We start from the raw sequence: 15,430 nt of genomic DNA on the forward strand, positions 1-15,430 counted from the left end.
AAAACTGGAAACACCCCAAATGTCCAATAATAGAGGAATGAGTGAGAAAATCGTGAGATAGAGGGAAAAAGTGTGAGTTTTGGGGTCAAAGTGACCTAGGTTAGGATTATGCAGCTTTTACTCTTAGCTGTGGATCTTGGCAAATCATTTCACCATCTGTGGCTTTACCTGGGAACACTACTGTCTACCTGCCAGAGAGAGCCGTTTTTGATGAAGCCGAGTGCCCGGTGTATAGAACACCCTCCCTAGGTTGTGGCGGTTGTCACCATTACACTCACACAGTGAGATCGTTAACGTGATGGTCACGGAGAATTTCGAATGACAATCCCCAATTATAAGCATGAAATGATCTCATATAAACCTCACGAAGAGATTGGTTACATGAAGGGAAATTCACCAGAGGGTTGTTGATTATCTCGGGGTAGAGGAATTATAGGTGACTTTTTAAATCCTCTTTTCTATGCTTTTCTCTGTTTCCAGAGTTTTGTTTTTGTTCTACAAAGAGTGTGCATCTCTGTAAGAATTAAAAAGAAAAAATTCATACAAAAATATAATCACCAGCTAGCTCTGAGAGGAGGAAGTCCTTTACGTTCATCTGTTGCCTTGGGAACCAAATCTAGTCTTACTGACTGCTGGGAATGTTGCAGTCCAGCCAGCCAGGAAGGTCCCTGGGGAGCCGGGTGTGGCCAGTCCGAGCTGGAACGCTGTTACCTGAAGTTGTAGCCGGGGTACAAGGTCTCACTGGTTATCTTGTCATCAAGGCGACGGAAACTATATTTTGGAAGGCAGTGATAGGACCAACTGTCCAGGTTGCAGTCCCAGTAGATCTCAATGCCCATGATTCCTCCCTGGGGAAGACAACAAGAGGCGATCTCTGAGTCCTGCTGGACATGGGATTCAGCCACCAGACACCTCCTTGCAGAACGATGCTCACCGAAGGACGGGCTTTTTGTTTTTAGAGGAAAAAGGCTGCTTCAAGGTTTGAGAGCCATGAGCGCAGCCCTGATAACTAACACAGGTATTCCCGTGGCATCTGCAAATGCAGCTCCCTGCCCCTCCCGTCTGAGGCATTCCGCTGTTAGATTTACTTTCCTAAAATATAACTTTCAACAAACCACTCCCATAAACGAACACCTTTAATGGCTCCCCTATCAAAGAGTAAGTTAACACTCGTTAGACTGGAATTCGGGGTGCCCCACCACCTGTGTCTTCTGCTTTATCTCCCAGTACTCCCCTAAGAGAAAGCTCTTATTCCAAATCGTCTACACTTTTCCCTAAACACACTTTGTACCTTTCATTTCTTTTTTAAAAACAGCTTAATTGACATATAGTTCACATACAATTCACTTATTCGAAGTGTATAATTCAAAAGCTTTTTAATCGTATGTCTACATATATATACAATTGTCAACAATTTCATGACATTTTCATTACCTCCAAAGAAACCCCACAAACTTGAGTCATCATCTCTACCTCCTCTCCCAGTCCTAAGCAACCACTAATCTACTTTCTGTCTCTATAGAGTTCCTTGTTCTGAACTTTCATATGAATATATCAGATAATATGTGGCCTTTTGTGTCTGGCTTCTTTCACTTAGCATAGTGTTTTCAAAGTTCATCCACATTATAGCATGTATCTTTCTGTGGTGGACTATTCCACTGTGTGGATATGCTACATTTGGTTTATCCATTCATCCTTCGATGGGCATTTAGGTCATCTCTACCCTTTAGCTATCGCGATTAATGCTGCTATGAACATTTACGTACAAATTTTTGTGTGGACGTAAGTTATCATTTCTCTTGGGTATATACTGAGTGGGTTGCCAGGTACCCTTTGAACTTTTAAATCTTGGCCCTTACCCTTTTCTCCTAGTGAAATGTTTCTCTCACCTGCCTCTCTAGCTAACTCCCCCTCATCCTCCAAGAAAGACCCAGCTTACATCCCTCCGCAGCCACCCCATCCTCCTCAGTTCAAGGTGACCTTTCTCTCCTTGGAGCTTCTAAGGAGTCTCTTCATCTCTTAACCTGCACTTGTACTTCTTCCTTTCTACAAATATATTTTGAGCACTGGCTACCATATTTCCTTGTTATCTTTAGCCACTATTGCTTGTGAGACCCATACTTTTTTTTCCTCTAAGAAGAAAATGTCAAACTGTGAGACTCCATCAATTGAAAGCATTTCCTGATTTCAGAACTATTAAAAATGAAAAAAAAAAAGTCTTTGAATCATGCAATAGGGCATTTCAAGATAGTATACTAGATGCTGAGGATGCAGAGAAGAGTAACAGGCAGGCTCTGACTTGGAGAAAGGGGAAATAATACAGAATAATCACAATTGTATTTATTGGCAGACACTAAGCCAAGCACTGTGTCTATTATAATGAATATCTAATGTTTTTGTCCCTCAGCATCCAATTCTCCTCCTTCTGGTAAGAGTACCTGGAATTTCCTTTGGGAAACACCTCTCCCAACTCTTATTGGTTCGACTGGGGCTGCCCTCTTTCCCAGCTCCAGGAGTGGGCACATGACCCAGGCCTTGTCAGTCAGGACGGTGCATTCCTCTGGACCTGGTGATTGGTTCAGGGGTAGGAATGTGGCCCAAGATAGACCTATAAGAGCCTTCTCTGAGACTTTTTGCCAGAACCATAAGAAAAGAGGTTCTCTATTGGCTGGAACCACTAGCCATAAAATGTGAAAGTCTAGACAAGCATTGTCCAATAGAATTTTCTACAACGATGGAATTATTCTATTGTCATGCTGTACAAAATAGTAGCTACTGGCCACATACGGCTATTGGGCACTTGAAATGTGGCTAGTACGATCGAGAAAATAAATTTGTAATTTCGCTTCATTTTAATGAGACTATTTATTAATTGTAATATTAAATATAGTGGTCACAGAAAGCTTCACTGAGCACATATTTGAGTAACTATTGGAAGTACGTGAGAGAGACAGCTAATGCTATGTCTGGGGCAAGACTATTCCGGCCGAGGGACTAGCAAGAGAAAGCTCCTGCAGTAAGAAGATGCCTTGGGTGTACTGGCAGGTCCATTCCCTATGGTCTTTTTTTTTTTTCCCTTTTTAAAGATGAACTTTACTGAAGTATAACATGCCCTTATTTAAGTGTAACAAGTCAGTGACTTCTGTCACTCATATACCCATAACACCACCGCAATGAAGATACAGAACATTTCTATCCTCGAAAGGCTCCCTTGTGCCCCTTCGCAGTCCATGCTTTCCCCTGCCCCTTCCCGACCAAGGCAGGCCCTGGTCTGTTTCTGCTCACATCGATGGCTTATGCCTCTTTTTAGAGTTTCTTATAAATGGGATCACATAGTATGTGCCTTATTTCTTTCACTCAACATAATGTTTTTGAGACCTGTCCACATTGTTGCATGTATCAATAGTCCGTTTATTTTTATGGCCAAGTCGTAGTCCATTGTATGAATGTACTATACTTTGTTTTATCTACTCATCTGTCGATAGATGTTTGGTTTGTCTCCAGATTTGGGCTATCAAAATAGCTGCCATGAATATTCTTGTACAAGGCTGTGTGAACATAAATTTTAATTTCTCTTTGGTAATGTCAAGGGGTTCAACAGCTGGGTGTTATAGAAAGTGGATATTTAACCTTGTAAATAATTGCCATACAGTTTTCCAAAATGGTTGAACCACTTTGTATTCCCATGATCAATATCCAAGAGGTAAACTGGATTTCGTCAAAGTTAACATCTGCTTTTCAAAAAATACCACTAAGAAAATGAAAAGGCAAGTCACAGACTAAGAGAACTATTCACAATACATATCAGACATATGTATCTAGAATATAAAAAGAACTTTTACAACTCAATAACAAGAAGTCAAACAATCCAATTGAAAAATGAGAAACAATTTAGACAGATTCATGAAAGACTCACAAATGGCAATATGCACATGAAAAGATGTTCAACATCACTAGTAATCGAAAAACTATAAACTATATGGAGATACCACTACTCCCCATGGTCTTTTGACACAAGCGAATATAGTTCCTTTTTTGAGTTTAGCCAGTCGAGTTTGGTTTCTGTTATTTGCCCCCCAAAATTACTTTTGAATTTTTTTGCATTTCATCATTTGAGTTGGATTTCTGTCACTTGCAACTAGAAGAATCCTGACAAATCCAAGTGTGGTAGTCTGAATAATGGCCCCCAAATTATTCCTAATCTCAGGTCCTAGTCCCTGGAACCTCCAAACATGTTACTTTGTATGGCAAAAGAGACTTTGCAGCTGCCATTAAAGTGAGGACCTTGAGATGGGAAGATTATCCTAGATCGCCTGGGGGAGGGAGTGTTGACACAGACTAAGAAGTCACTGTGACCACTGATGCAAGATGCTATGCTGCTGGCATTGAAGCTGGAAGAAGCAGCCTATGAGCTGAGAAAGGCAAAGAATGCAGCTCTAGAAGGTGGAAAAGGCGAGGAAAGGGATTCTACCCTAGAGCCCTTGGTGGGAGCACGGCCTCGTTGGTAGCTTGATTTCGGCCCAGTGACACTGATTTTGGACTTCTGACCTCCAGAAGGAAAGAAGAAATGTGTGCTTTTGAAGCCACCAAGTTCGTGGTAATTCGTGACAGCAGTTACCGCAGGACACTAACACACCAAGTATCTCACATTGGGCTTGTTGTGGGATTAGATGAGGTAACGTACTGAAAATCCTTGACATCGTGCATGGATTTACTAAACGCTCAGTAACGGGAGCCATATTCTTAAGACCCAGTGGCCCAGACTTGTGGCCATTCGACATCTCCCATCTCCCAGCACAAACACCACACCTCATGGCACAAACCTGAATTGCCACTTCTGAAAAATTATCTCCTGTTTCTTGGAAGATATCTCCTAGTCGAAAAATGGGACACCGTGGATTCTGAATCTTGTGAAAGGTGCAAGTGATGTTTATATCTGGCAAGATGTTTCTCCTGCATATAATGAAAAGCAAACAAACAAACAAACAAACAAACATCTCTATTGAAAATTAGGATCCGTCTCTTTCATAGGAGTGAGCCCGTGTGGTAACTGGCTCCATGAGGGCCCTCAGCGATCCCCACCTCCTGGTATTCACACCCTTGTGTAGTCCCCTCCCACACTGTATCAGGGTTGGTCTTTGTGACCAACAGCATACGGCAGAAATGATGGTATGTCACTTCCCAGATTAGGTTATAAAAGACCACAGCTTCCATCTTGGTTACTATCTTGCTTGCTTGCTCTCTGTCCCTCTCAGATCATTTGCTCTGGAGGATTTGCTCTAGCCGCCATGTCCTAAGGACACTCAGACAGTCCTAGGGAGAGGTCCATGTGGTGAGGACCTGAGCCCTCCTGCCAACAACCACGAGAAGCTTGGAATAGGATTCTCCAGCCCCAGCCTCGTTGACAACTTGACTGCAGCTTGAGAGACCTTGAGCCAGAACTACCCAGTAAAGTCATTCCCACATTCCTGATCCACAGAAACCGAGTGAGATGCTAAATGCTTGTTGTTTTAAGCTTCTAGCTTTTGGAGTAATTTGTTACACAGCAGTAGATAACTAACACTGCCAGACACTTACGTGGTGTAGTTGTGGCCAGGGAAGTCGATATTATTCTTGATGAGCACAGTGAAGTTTTCGGCACTGTTTAAGAGTGCAGGCCTGAGAGGGAGAGAGGCAGAATGGGGGTGAGTGACCACAGGGGCTGAGGGAGGCAGTGGGCCAGTGGGACCAGAGGCTTCTGGTCTCTCGCTTGGGTCATTGCGATGAGTGAAGAGAAATGCAATCTAGTGGGCAAAACCTTGTCAAGTTCTCCAGCTTCTCCAGGAAGAATTTCTCCCTTCTTGAGACCCCCATGACACTTACTGTAACACTTCTCACACTCTGATGTAATTGCATGTTTTGATATGTGCAGTGGTATGCTGATAAATGGTTACCAGCCAGCTCTCCAGGTTAAAAAAAAAAAAAAATAGCCGATACGTAGCATTTACTGATTATTGTGGTATAAATACTCTCCACCATGTATGATTTCAAGCTTCTAATGGGACATCCCTGAACTTGGAATTGGGAAGGGGTGAGCATAATTGATTCGGAGTCAGTGCAAGCCAGCTTCAGCACACCCCAGCTTGTATCTTTCCCAAGAGGCGTGGCATTCCTGCAGGGCTGGGACAATGGTTTTCTTATCTTGACATCCCCAGCCTTTAGCCCAGGGCCACACACATGTAGTTGACTCCATCAGTCATTCTCTAGAGGCTCTGAGTAGAATGACATTCTGTGAGAGAGGAGCCCAACTTCTAGACTGCGGGAAAGTCTACCCACCATTCATCTCTCTAGCCATCCGTTCGACAAGGATTTACTGTACTAGGCATGAGGCTGGGCATTGTGGAGACGGTGATGAACAAGACAGCCAAGGTTTTTGTCCTTATGCAGTTGACAGTCTGTTAAAGATGGACAGAACTGGCTGTGGATTAAAAGGTACAGCTGGAACCCTGTTGCCTGGCGTGCCTGAGTAGGTGGCAGATATATACTGGGAGAAGAATCAGGAAAAGGTAGAGAGAATTCGCAAGGGGCCACCAAGAACAACCTGCTTTTTATTCCAGGACTTCTAGAGCCCAACTTTGGCTGTATTTGGGACATAACTGTAGAGAACAGTGTAATTTTTGCCTGTGCAGCATCCATTCCCCTCCGCCAGTAGCCCCTTCATTTTCTTTCTTTGAGGAAGCCAGGTGTCTCCCACTGTCAGGCCAGAGGGTTGGGTAGGGCTGAGTCCATTTCCTGCTCATCCCTATAGCTCCTAGGGTGGGCAAGTGACCCAGAGCTGACCGAACAGTGTAATCCAAACTCCTTGGCCACAGTGATTGGTTCATACATTGTCACATGACTTAGGCCAATGAGAACATTCCGGGACTTTTATAGGAACTATTGGGAAAGAAAAGAAAAATTTTTTTGGACTGTTAGTAGTTAGGACAGTGTAAACCTGGAATGCCCCAGACCGCAGTGTGAGGAGAGCTAAAATGGAGGAAAGAATGACTGGGGTCAGGAGGAGGAAGAAAGAATGAGAATCTTACTGACATCATTTGAAGCCTGGATCAAGCCTTGCCTGAAGCCATACTTCCAGACTGCTCAGGTACAAGAGTCAAAAACACAAGCTCAAAAGTAACACTCCTTTCTTTTTGTCTCCTGAAGCCAGTTTAAGTCCTATATCTGTCACTCACATAAAGAAAATCTTATTTATGACAAATGTTTGCTATGTGCTGGGCCATTTGCCTTTAGAACATTCTAGATTCCAGGCTTCCTAGGCAGTACTCCAAGAACCAGAGGACTGCAGGATCAAAGCCCTTTATTCCTCTCTCTCGACCCTTAGAGTTTTCTATCTTGAATTCCAGCTCTCTCTGCATGTATCTTAACTCTCCTAGTAGATTGCAAGAGCCTTGGGACCTGCTGCGTATCTGGGTCTTTTTGTATTTTACATAAAATTTAGCACAACCTCTTACATACAGTTACCCATGAAATAAATATCTAACACCTACTACATGGCAATGGCTGTGTTGAACGAATGAATGATTACTTGAATTATTTTGGTAATTCCTTCATATATGAGGAAACAGAAGTTCAGGGAGTTGCTTGCCCCAAATCATGTAAAATTGCAGTCCAGGGACCAGCATGTTGCAGATACAAAGTATTCATCTGAGGAACGAATCGGCAGCAGAGTCAGGACTCGAAACCACAGATAATCAAGAGGCCTCTTGCTCCGAACCAGGAACTACTTGAGTGTCAGCTAACGTCCCTGAGCAGTTCCTTTTGTGACGAAGAAACTTCCCTGACCTAGAAATGAACCTGGGACGTGCCATCAGCTGACCGAGGGTCAGACAGGCTGACACTGCCCAGCGCTTCCCACCCTGACATCGGGAACCTTGGCTTGAATCTTCTAAAAAGTCAGTTTGGGGCAGTCTCTTTGCCCCACAGATGCTGATGGCCTGGCCCCGAGTCACATTTGCGAGAGCAGTGCTGTCCAGTGTAGTCCAGCATCCCCTAGGCAAGTGTGGCTAATTAAATTTAAGTTTAATTTAATTTAAATTCAGTTGCTCAGTTGGAGTAGCCACATTTCAAGTGCTCAATAGCCACATGGAGCTAGTGGCTGCCACATTAGACAGGACAGGCACAGAACATATCTGTCACTGCAGGAAGTTCCATTGGATAGCGCTAGTCTGGAACCACCAGACTTTAAAGGAACCAGATTATTCGCACGCGCGTAATGATGGCGTATGCGTGTGTGGTCGTCGTGTGTGTAATGTCTGCGTGTTATTATTAAATAAATGCGTGTGTGCATGTGCCTGTGTGTGCATGTGTGTGCACGTGTGAGTGTGTTACTGAGCACTTAGCTTATGCCAGGCACTGGGCTCACTTTGCAATCACTATACAAATACCATCTCATTTAATTCTCACACTGAGATAGGTGAAATTATCATCCTCAGCTCGCAGATGGGGAAACTGAAGCTCGGAGAAGTTAAGCCACTTGCCCAAAAAAGTGCTAGAGCTGAGCTTCGAATCCCGGTCTCCGTTTTCTGCGGGAATGCATCCACCCCTGTGGTTTCCGAGGTTTAATGTCAAGTTCTGTCTTCCGGATCTGACCTTGTGTGTTAAACAGAAGACTCAGCTAGAGGACCACCAAGTTCTATGTCGCTGTGGCTATTTAAGGAAACTTCTCTTCCCTTCCTCCCTTCCATTCCTTTTTCTTCCTTGCTCCGTCCTTCCCTGTTCCTTTCCTCCCTCCTGCCACCTTCCCCACTCTGAAATACTCAGTGTGGACGCTGACAAGTCAGAGTGCACTCTGCTATAGCACTCGGCGGGGGGTGGGGGGGGCGGGTGCTCTGGAGGTGCCCTGGAATGTGCTGGTATGGAAGGGCGGCGGCAGGGGCACCCCAGGGTGCTCAGGGTAGTGGCTATTTACCAGCCAGTACAGAATTATTTCAGTATTTTAACAGCTAACATAGCCCTCCCAGAGACCACCAGTGTGCCTGGCACGGAGTCACCAAAACAGTAGGACCTAGGACTCTGCGAAGAAAAGTTGGAGCAGTGCTTACTGCTGAGGTCCCTACCCTGCGACTCACCGGGGGGCCTCTTCCACCGCCTCGGTGGGACACCAGGCGGAGACTTCACAGGTCTTCTGTTTCCCTTTATACTCTATACACCTTCCGGTCTGGATTCCTGTGGGGTGGAGAGGTCGCAGAAGCACACATGTCACCATGGAGAAGAGACTTCAGGAGGCGCAGCACTAACTCGACCCAAGTGAGAGCCTGTTTATGCTTTGCAACCCACACAGTTCTGATTTCCACGAAGCCCCATCCAAACCACAAACGTACGTGAGGTCGACCACGCAAGCAACACACCTAACGTGTTTTTCTAAAAAAGCATCAGAGAGAACACGGAAAGAACATTGATGCTGCTAGCTCTTCTGGCTTCTTTGCAAGGGAAGATTCCTGCGAGGGAAGCGGGCACCTCCTCTCACCTGGGATAAGTGAACTAGAACTTGGCTTCTCAGTGGGCATCTGAGTCCCTCTGAGTATGTACGGCATGTACCAGGGAACAATAAACATGGCACATCTTCCTGGAGTGTCAATGTCAATTAAAAGTTCCCGAGGGGGAAGTTAGGTAGTAAATCATGTTCAAATGATCTCTATAGCAACTCAAACATACATGTATTATGGACCAAGATGTTAATATTCATGCCTTTTTGTGTATGTGTGTTTTATAATCACGGATTTTTCTCTCTTTTTCTCTTATGGTCATTTTTTTTTTTTTTTTTTTTGTCATGTGCCTCTTTAAGTTAAAGAAAAAAAGATAAGGACATTCTCCGGGTCGATACGGGTATGGCCCCAGGTGTCCTGGGGGTACGAGGACAAGCTCCTCGGCCTTTGGGGAAATTTAAGAGGGAAAGTTTAGAATACTCAGATGATGCCGTAGGCTGTTTAATATTTCCGTCAGAGCCCTGAAGGTGCTAATTCGGCGAGGTTTTCAGGAGCTGTCCTCACTGGGGAATTAGAGTCACAACCGTAGTCAGCAGCTGGTCCTCTAGGGACAGAGCCGAGGGACAAGGCGGACACAGGCTCCTCGCCCAAGGCTTGGTGAGGGTAGGAGAAGACAGCCGAGAGCCAGAGTTAAAGATCTGAACTTTCGGGCATTGCGAACGTCACCAAGTTGCCAGACCATCCTTCCCCAGGGTCCCAAAAAGAAGCAGATTGTACCTTTGCTCTGCGGGTCCATCCATCCCTTTTTACAGCCCCGGTCGGACGAACAGAGTGTCCTGCGGGCGGGATACTGCGGAGAGAAGCACAGGGTAGTGGGAAGTAAGCATGGCGTGTCTCTCAGGGGTGCAAAAGCGGATGTCTGTGTCCACCAGAAAACCGTACGTGGATATGCGCATCAGCACGGTTCGTGAGAGCCGAAAGGTTGGAAACGGCCCAAATATCCAGCAGCCCGTGAAAGGGCAAATAAAATGCAGTACATTCACACAATGGAATATTGTTCGACCATTAACAGGAAGGAAGTACTGACACGTGCTGCACCATGGGCGAAGCTCGAAAACACCGGTAAGTGAAAGAAGCCAGACATAGAAGGCCACATGTCGTCAGGTCCCATTTACATGAAATATCCAGAATGGACAAATCTAGAGAGACAGAAAGTAGATCAGTGGTCGCCGGGGAGTGAGGGAAGCGGGGCTGATGGGTATGCGGCTTCTTCTGTGGGCGACGAGAATTTTCTGAAATTAGATCATCGTGATGGTCGCACAACATTGTGACTATGCTAGAAACCACTAACTCGCACACTTTAAAAGGGTGAGTTTTATGGTATGTGAATTATATCTCGATAAAAAGTAAAAATAAATAAAAAGCTAAAAAGCAGACCTCAGGGCAGCCTGGGACCATTTTCAGTGGCAGCCCGCAGAGTGGCGAGCAGGTGGCCTGGTCCAGGGAGCCCCGTGGCTGCGGGACCGGGTGGAGCAAGCAAGCGCGGAGGCTTGGCAGGAAATGTGGAACTAAGGGACGCCAGCCAGCGCTCCAGCCTGGCCCGAGAGAACGAGGCCAGCCAGGTCTCGGGCCAGAGGGCGAGGGCAGAACCCGGGAGGAGAGAGATGTGTCGGCTTGGTTTATGCATGTTCTACTTCCCTCGTTTTCTAGGGAGCAGGCTTAATGGTCGGTCTAAGGGAAACCAGAACCTGGCTCAGCATCTGTGGGAACAGCCTCTGCCCATCCTCTTCTGGGCAGTCGGTGGCTTTTATAGACAGTCAGCGGAAGGACCCGGGGACACCTAGTTTGGGCAGAAGCTGCGCCATTTTCTAGCTGAGTGACCTCAGCCCGGTCACTGAAGCTCTCTGAGCCTCAGTTTCCTCATCCCTATAAAGAGGATGAACAGATTTGTCTTAAGTGGTTGTCGTGAAGATTAAATGAGCATTACTGACAGATGCCAAGGGAATGTTAGCTTGGTTCTAAGTTCCGGTAGGTAGGCAAAGACGGTAGGTAGTAGGAGACAGCATGTGTACTGTGAGCTCTCGGACACTCAGAAGTCTAGACCCTGTCACCTGAGTGGGCTGACGAGCCATGGGCAAGGCTGGTCCTCCCACGGGCAGGAGAGCCGCTTGATGGCGCCACGGCACTGCACCCCTCCGTGTCAGCATGGTCCCTGGGAAAGCTCAGGTATGTCACCCGAGAGGGAAATGGCAGGAGGGTGCGAGTAGCAGGTAATGCCTAGTGACACCCCGCTACAGATAAACTTACCAGAATAGCTCCTTCTCATCTCAGAGAGCAGAGAGTGGAGCTGGGGAGGGCCAGACCAGGACAAAGACATTTCGATAGGGAACAATGTTTTCCGGAATGAGGTAAGGGAAGGTCGAAAGCATGAAGAGGGCCGAGCCAAGCTGGGAAAGACCGTGTGGGCAGTGGCAGGGGGACATGGAGCATTCGCCTGATGTAGAGGCTAACACCGAGACGTGGGTGAAGAGGCAAACTCGAGCTGACTGGCAGCCCGGGCCCTGCAGACAGCCGCGCTAGGAGAAGCCGTCAAAGAGGATGTACCTGCTTCTAAGCTCAGCTCTGCCTCCGGCAAGCTGGGCGACGCGGGGGAAGTACTTAACCTCTCTGATCTGTGTTCTGACCTGTAAAATAGGCCTGGGAATGCTGTTACCCTCCTAAAGTCGTCGTGAGGCTCCCCTGGATTGTGAAAAGCTGCACACATGCCAAAGATCTGCGTTGCCATGAGCCGTACAGGGGCGAGCGATGGAGAAAGCAGGCCTCCTGCCTGCACAGGCCCCCCCAGTGCTGGGGCTGGACACCGAGGGCACAGACCAAGGTCGGGCGGCTACAGAGGGAGAACTGCAACGTCTTCCCACCCTCCTTCCGCCCCGACCTACACCCCACAAAAGAGGCTCGGTAAGCATTTGTGGGCCCGAAGACACCCCGGATCTCCATTTCCACTTCCTCTGACCCGTACCTCCCCCAGGAACTCTTATCACCTGTCAAACCGCTCCGGCCCTCTCCTTACCTCGGGACACAGCCTCTGCTCCTGGCCTTCTGTCTTGAGAAAGTTTGTCATCACAAAGAAGGAATTTCCCTGTTGAGAAAAGGAGAGAAGTCAGAGGCAAAGCCTCTGAGAACAGGACTGCTTAATCATCATAATCCGGCTTGCTAAGTGCCCGGGGCGAACCTCTCTGCTCTTCTAAGCTTCAGCCTAGAAATCAGGGTCCCGAGCAACGGAGCACCACGGGGCGACCTGGAGGGCTTAATATCAAAGCTGGATGAGCCGCCCTGACGAGCAGAGGGGGAGCAGAGGCACAATCCAACTGATCGAGTATTCATTTCCATCCCAGCCTCAAAAGCAGCCTTTTCATTTTTCGGACACAGTAAAATCCCATTAAACTGAAGCTCAGGAGACCTGAGGAGGTGGAGGTGGGGGTGTTGGCTTCATCCGAATGCAGTTTAGAGTATCCAGGTCTTAAAGGGCAAGAAATAGGGCATCCCACCACCTGGGAAGTAGCCGGAGATTTTAATGACCCAGTGTTAGAAACAAGCAGATAGCAGCTTCGGTTTTACGGTTTTACAAGGCTTTCCAGCTCCCCGAGGTTGCAAATATGCTCTTTTGTCCCTCCCGTCCCCCGGCTGTTCCTCGGTGCTCTCAATCACACTTGATTTCTCCTTTTTGACAATTCTAATTTCATTTCCTCTTCCTGCAAATTTAGACAGTTACTGAGACCTTTCTATGATCCACACCCTTTCATTGTCATCTCATCCTCCCTTTTGTACAAAAACATACCCCAGAGTGTTTTCCTGGAGACGTTTTTGTTGATAAAATGCCACACAAACAATAGAGAAGGGCTGGTCCTCTCCAGGCAGAAAGTTCTTTGCCCTTCTAGGCAGACCTTGCTGACTCGATGGCCCTGCTTCTAAAAGGCAGCGTGTAAATCAAAGTGTGAGTGAATCGAATCGTGTTTTAAGTGCACCAGGACATACTGCTATTTTGAGAAACCCTGCAGGACTTGCTAGAGCAAAGAAGCATCTCTTTGAGCTGTTGGATCTGACCCAATTTTGCAGTTTTTAGGTTCTCTCAGTTGGGATTTTCACAGAGCTTTTAAAATAGGGCTGGTGTTTCTCTGGAATAAGGCTCCAGGTCCCAGGGGAGGGGGGCGGGGCCCTGGTGGGAGGATGCTGACGGGTGGTCACCTGCAAGGGGAAGGTGTAATCCGCAGTGTCGAAGACGGTCCGCACCACCTTCTTCATCCCGTCCTCCACGACCTCCTCTCTCACCTCCGCTACGCCCTTGACCTTGGTGTGCACAGAACTGATGACAGGCTCTTTCCGCTGGTACAGCTTGTCACTCACCAAAGCAAAGCTAAGTGGTGGACACAGAAAAGCATCAATGGTTTTCTGGAGGGAGGCGCCATGCAGTGGTTTCGAATGCAGGTGCTGAAGGCCACCTCCATTCAGATCCCAGCTTTGCTGGGTGACGTTGGGCAAGCGACTCGCCCTCCCTGGGGCTCATTTTCCTTAGCTGTAAGACAGGAAGAATGGTCATACCTACCTCATGGGGTTGTTGCGAGGATGAATTTCGATCCGTATGTGAACTCCTTAGTATTGTATCTGGCACACAGTGCTCACTAAACTATCGTCCTAATGCCAGCCTCCAGTATTGCCGAATACAGACTCTAATTTTTAGGACAGCTTCTCAAATACCAAAGTCCACCCCACATCGGTCCACCAGCCCTGGTCTGGGGCTCAGTAATATATCACCTCAGTAATATATCACCTAATAATAAGGGTAGGTCAGCCACCAGTTCTCCAGAAAGATACACTTGGTTTGTAAATAATACCGATAATAAGAACCCTTATTGAGCGCTTGACACGGGCCAAATACTGCACAGGCATCATCTCCTTTAATCCTCACAATAGGAGAAAGTTACTGTAATCTCCACCCTTCCATAAACCAGGGAATGGTCTCAGAGAGGTGAAGGAACTTGCCCAAGGTCACACACGTAGTGGCAGATCTGAGACTGAGCGAGTCTCTCATGTGGCCCAGAGCCAGATCTCTTAGCCAGGTGTGCTATACTTGTTCACACAGGATGTAGCTCCGAGGCGTCTGGTTTCCTGTCTTTTGGTCAGTTCATTAGCTGTTAATGCCTTATTTAGAATGTGAATCTAAATTGTTATGGTGGGAACTAGAAAAGTGGAATTGATCATTAAACATGGTAGGTTCCATCCCTTTTATCTGTTTTCCCTATCTTCCGGTGCCCTGGATAATTAAGAGTCTATTCTAGATGCTTGTTTATTCATTCAGCATGTATTTATTTGGTCTCTTCCCTCTGCCTAGCCCCTAATATGTGAATGATATTAGGACATCCCAGCCAATGGCTGCCTTCCAGGAGCTGACCTTGGCAAAGAATGGGCCAAGATGTAGCAGCCCCTGCTGTTCTCAACCGAGGCTGTGATATATAATCATCCAGGGAGCTTTCAAAATTGCAGCCCCCAGACCCATCCCTAGAAACTCTGGTTTGGTAGGTCTGGGGACTTCTCCAGGTACCTCTGTAGCTTTTAAAAGTTCCCCAGCTGATTCTGATGTACAGCCAGGGTCGAGAACCCCTGGGAGACTCTTGAAAAGACAACTCACCTTTGGCAACTTGAAGTCCACTCGAAGAGGTGCATTCCCTATGATCTAGCCGTTCCACTCTTGGGTCTGTGCCCTGGAGACACCCTCGCACGTGTGCCCAAAGAGTCGTGTTCAGCAATGTTTACAGCAGCATCATTCGTAAGAGGGAAAACTGGAGATGACCTAAACATCCCTGAATGTTGAGTGGGCACCTTAATTGTTGGATTCGTACAATGGGATGCTCTACAGCAGTGAAAATGAGTGGAGAGCTGCTCGTATCAACACGGAAATGACATCATGT

At 46.9% G+C, this 15,430-nt stretch overlaps 1 protein-coding gene across 3 annotated transcripts in view; it reads right to left on the reverse strand.

The window, feature by feature from the left end:
• P2RX7 (purinergic receptor P2X 7) overlaps positions 1–15,430 on the reverse strand; it is a 33,525-nt gene that overhangs the window by 11,540 nt on the left and 6,555 nt on the right. For 2 of the 3 annotated variants that reach the window (XM_039879400.1, XM_039879399.1), the window contains exons 2-8: positions 13,710–13,878; positions 12,535–12,603; positions 10,242–10,314; positions 9,108–9,204; positions 5,578–5,658; positions 4,824–4,953; positions 712–848 (exon numbers count right to left, since the gene is read on the reverse strand). In XM_039879400.1, coding sequence (XP_039735334.1) covers positions 712–848; positions 4,824–4,953; positions 5,578–5,658; positions 9,108–9,204; positions 10,242–10,314; positions 12,535–12,603; positions 13,710–13,878 — 756 coding nt within the window. Of the gene's footprint in view, positions 1–711; positions 849–4,823; positions 4,954–5,577; positions 5,659–9,107; positions 9,205–10,241; positions 10,315–12,534; positions 12,604–12,924; positions 13,083–13,709; positions 13,879–15,430 lie in introns of those variants that run through there. The other variant, XM_039879401.1, reaches the window with a different exon arrangement.

The sequence above is a fragment of the Pteropus medius genome, unplaced genomic scaffold (assembly GCF_902729225.1).
Source record: "Pteropus medius unplaced genomic scaffold, Ma_sr-lr_union100, whole genome shotgun sequence".
In the NCBI taxonomy this organism is placed as follows: domain Eukaryota; kingdom Metazoa; phylum Chordata; class Mammalia; order Chiroptera; family Pteropodidae; genus Pteropus; species Pteropus medius.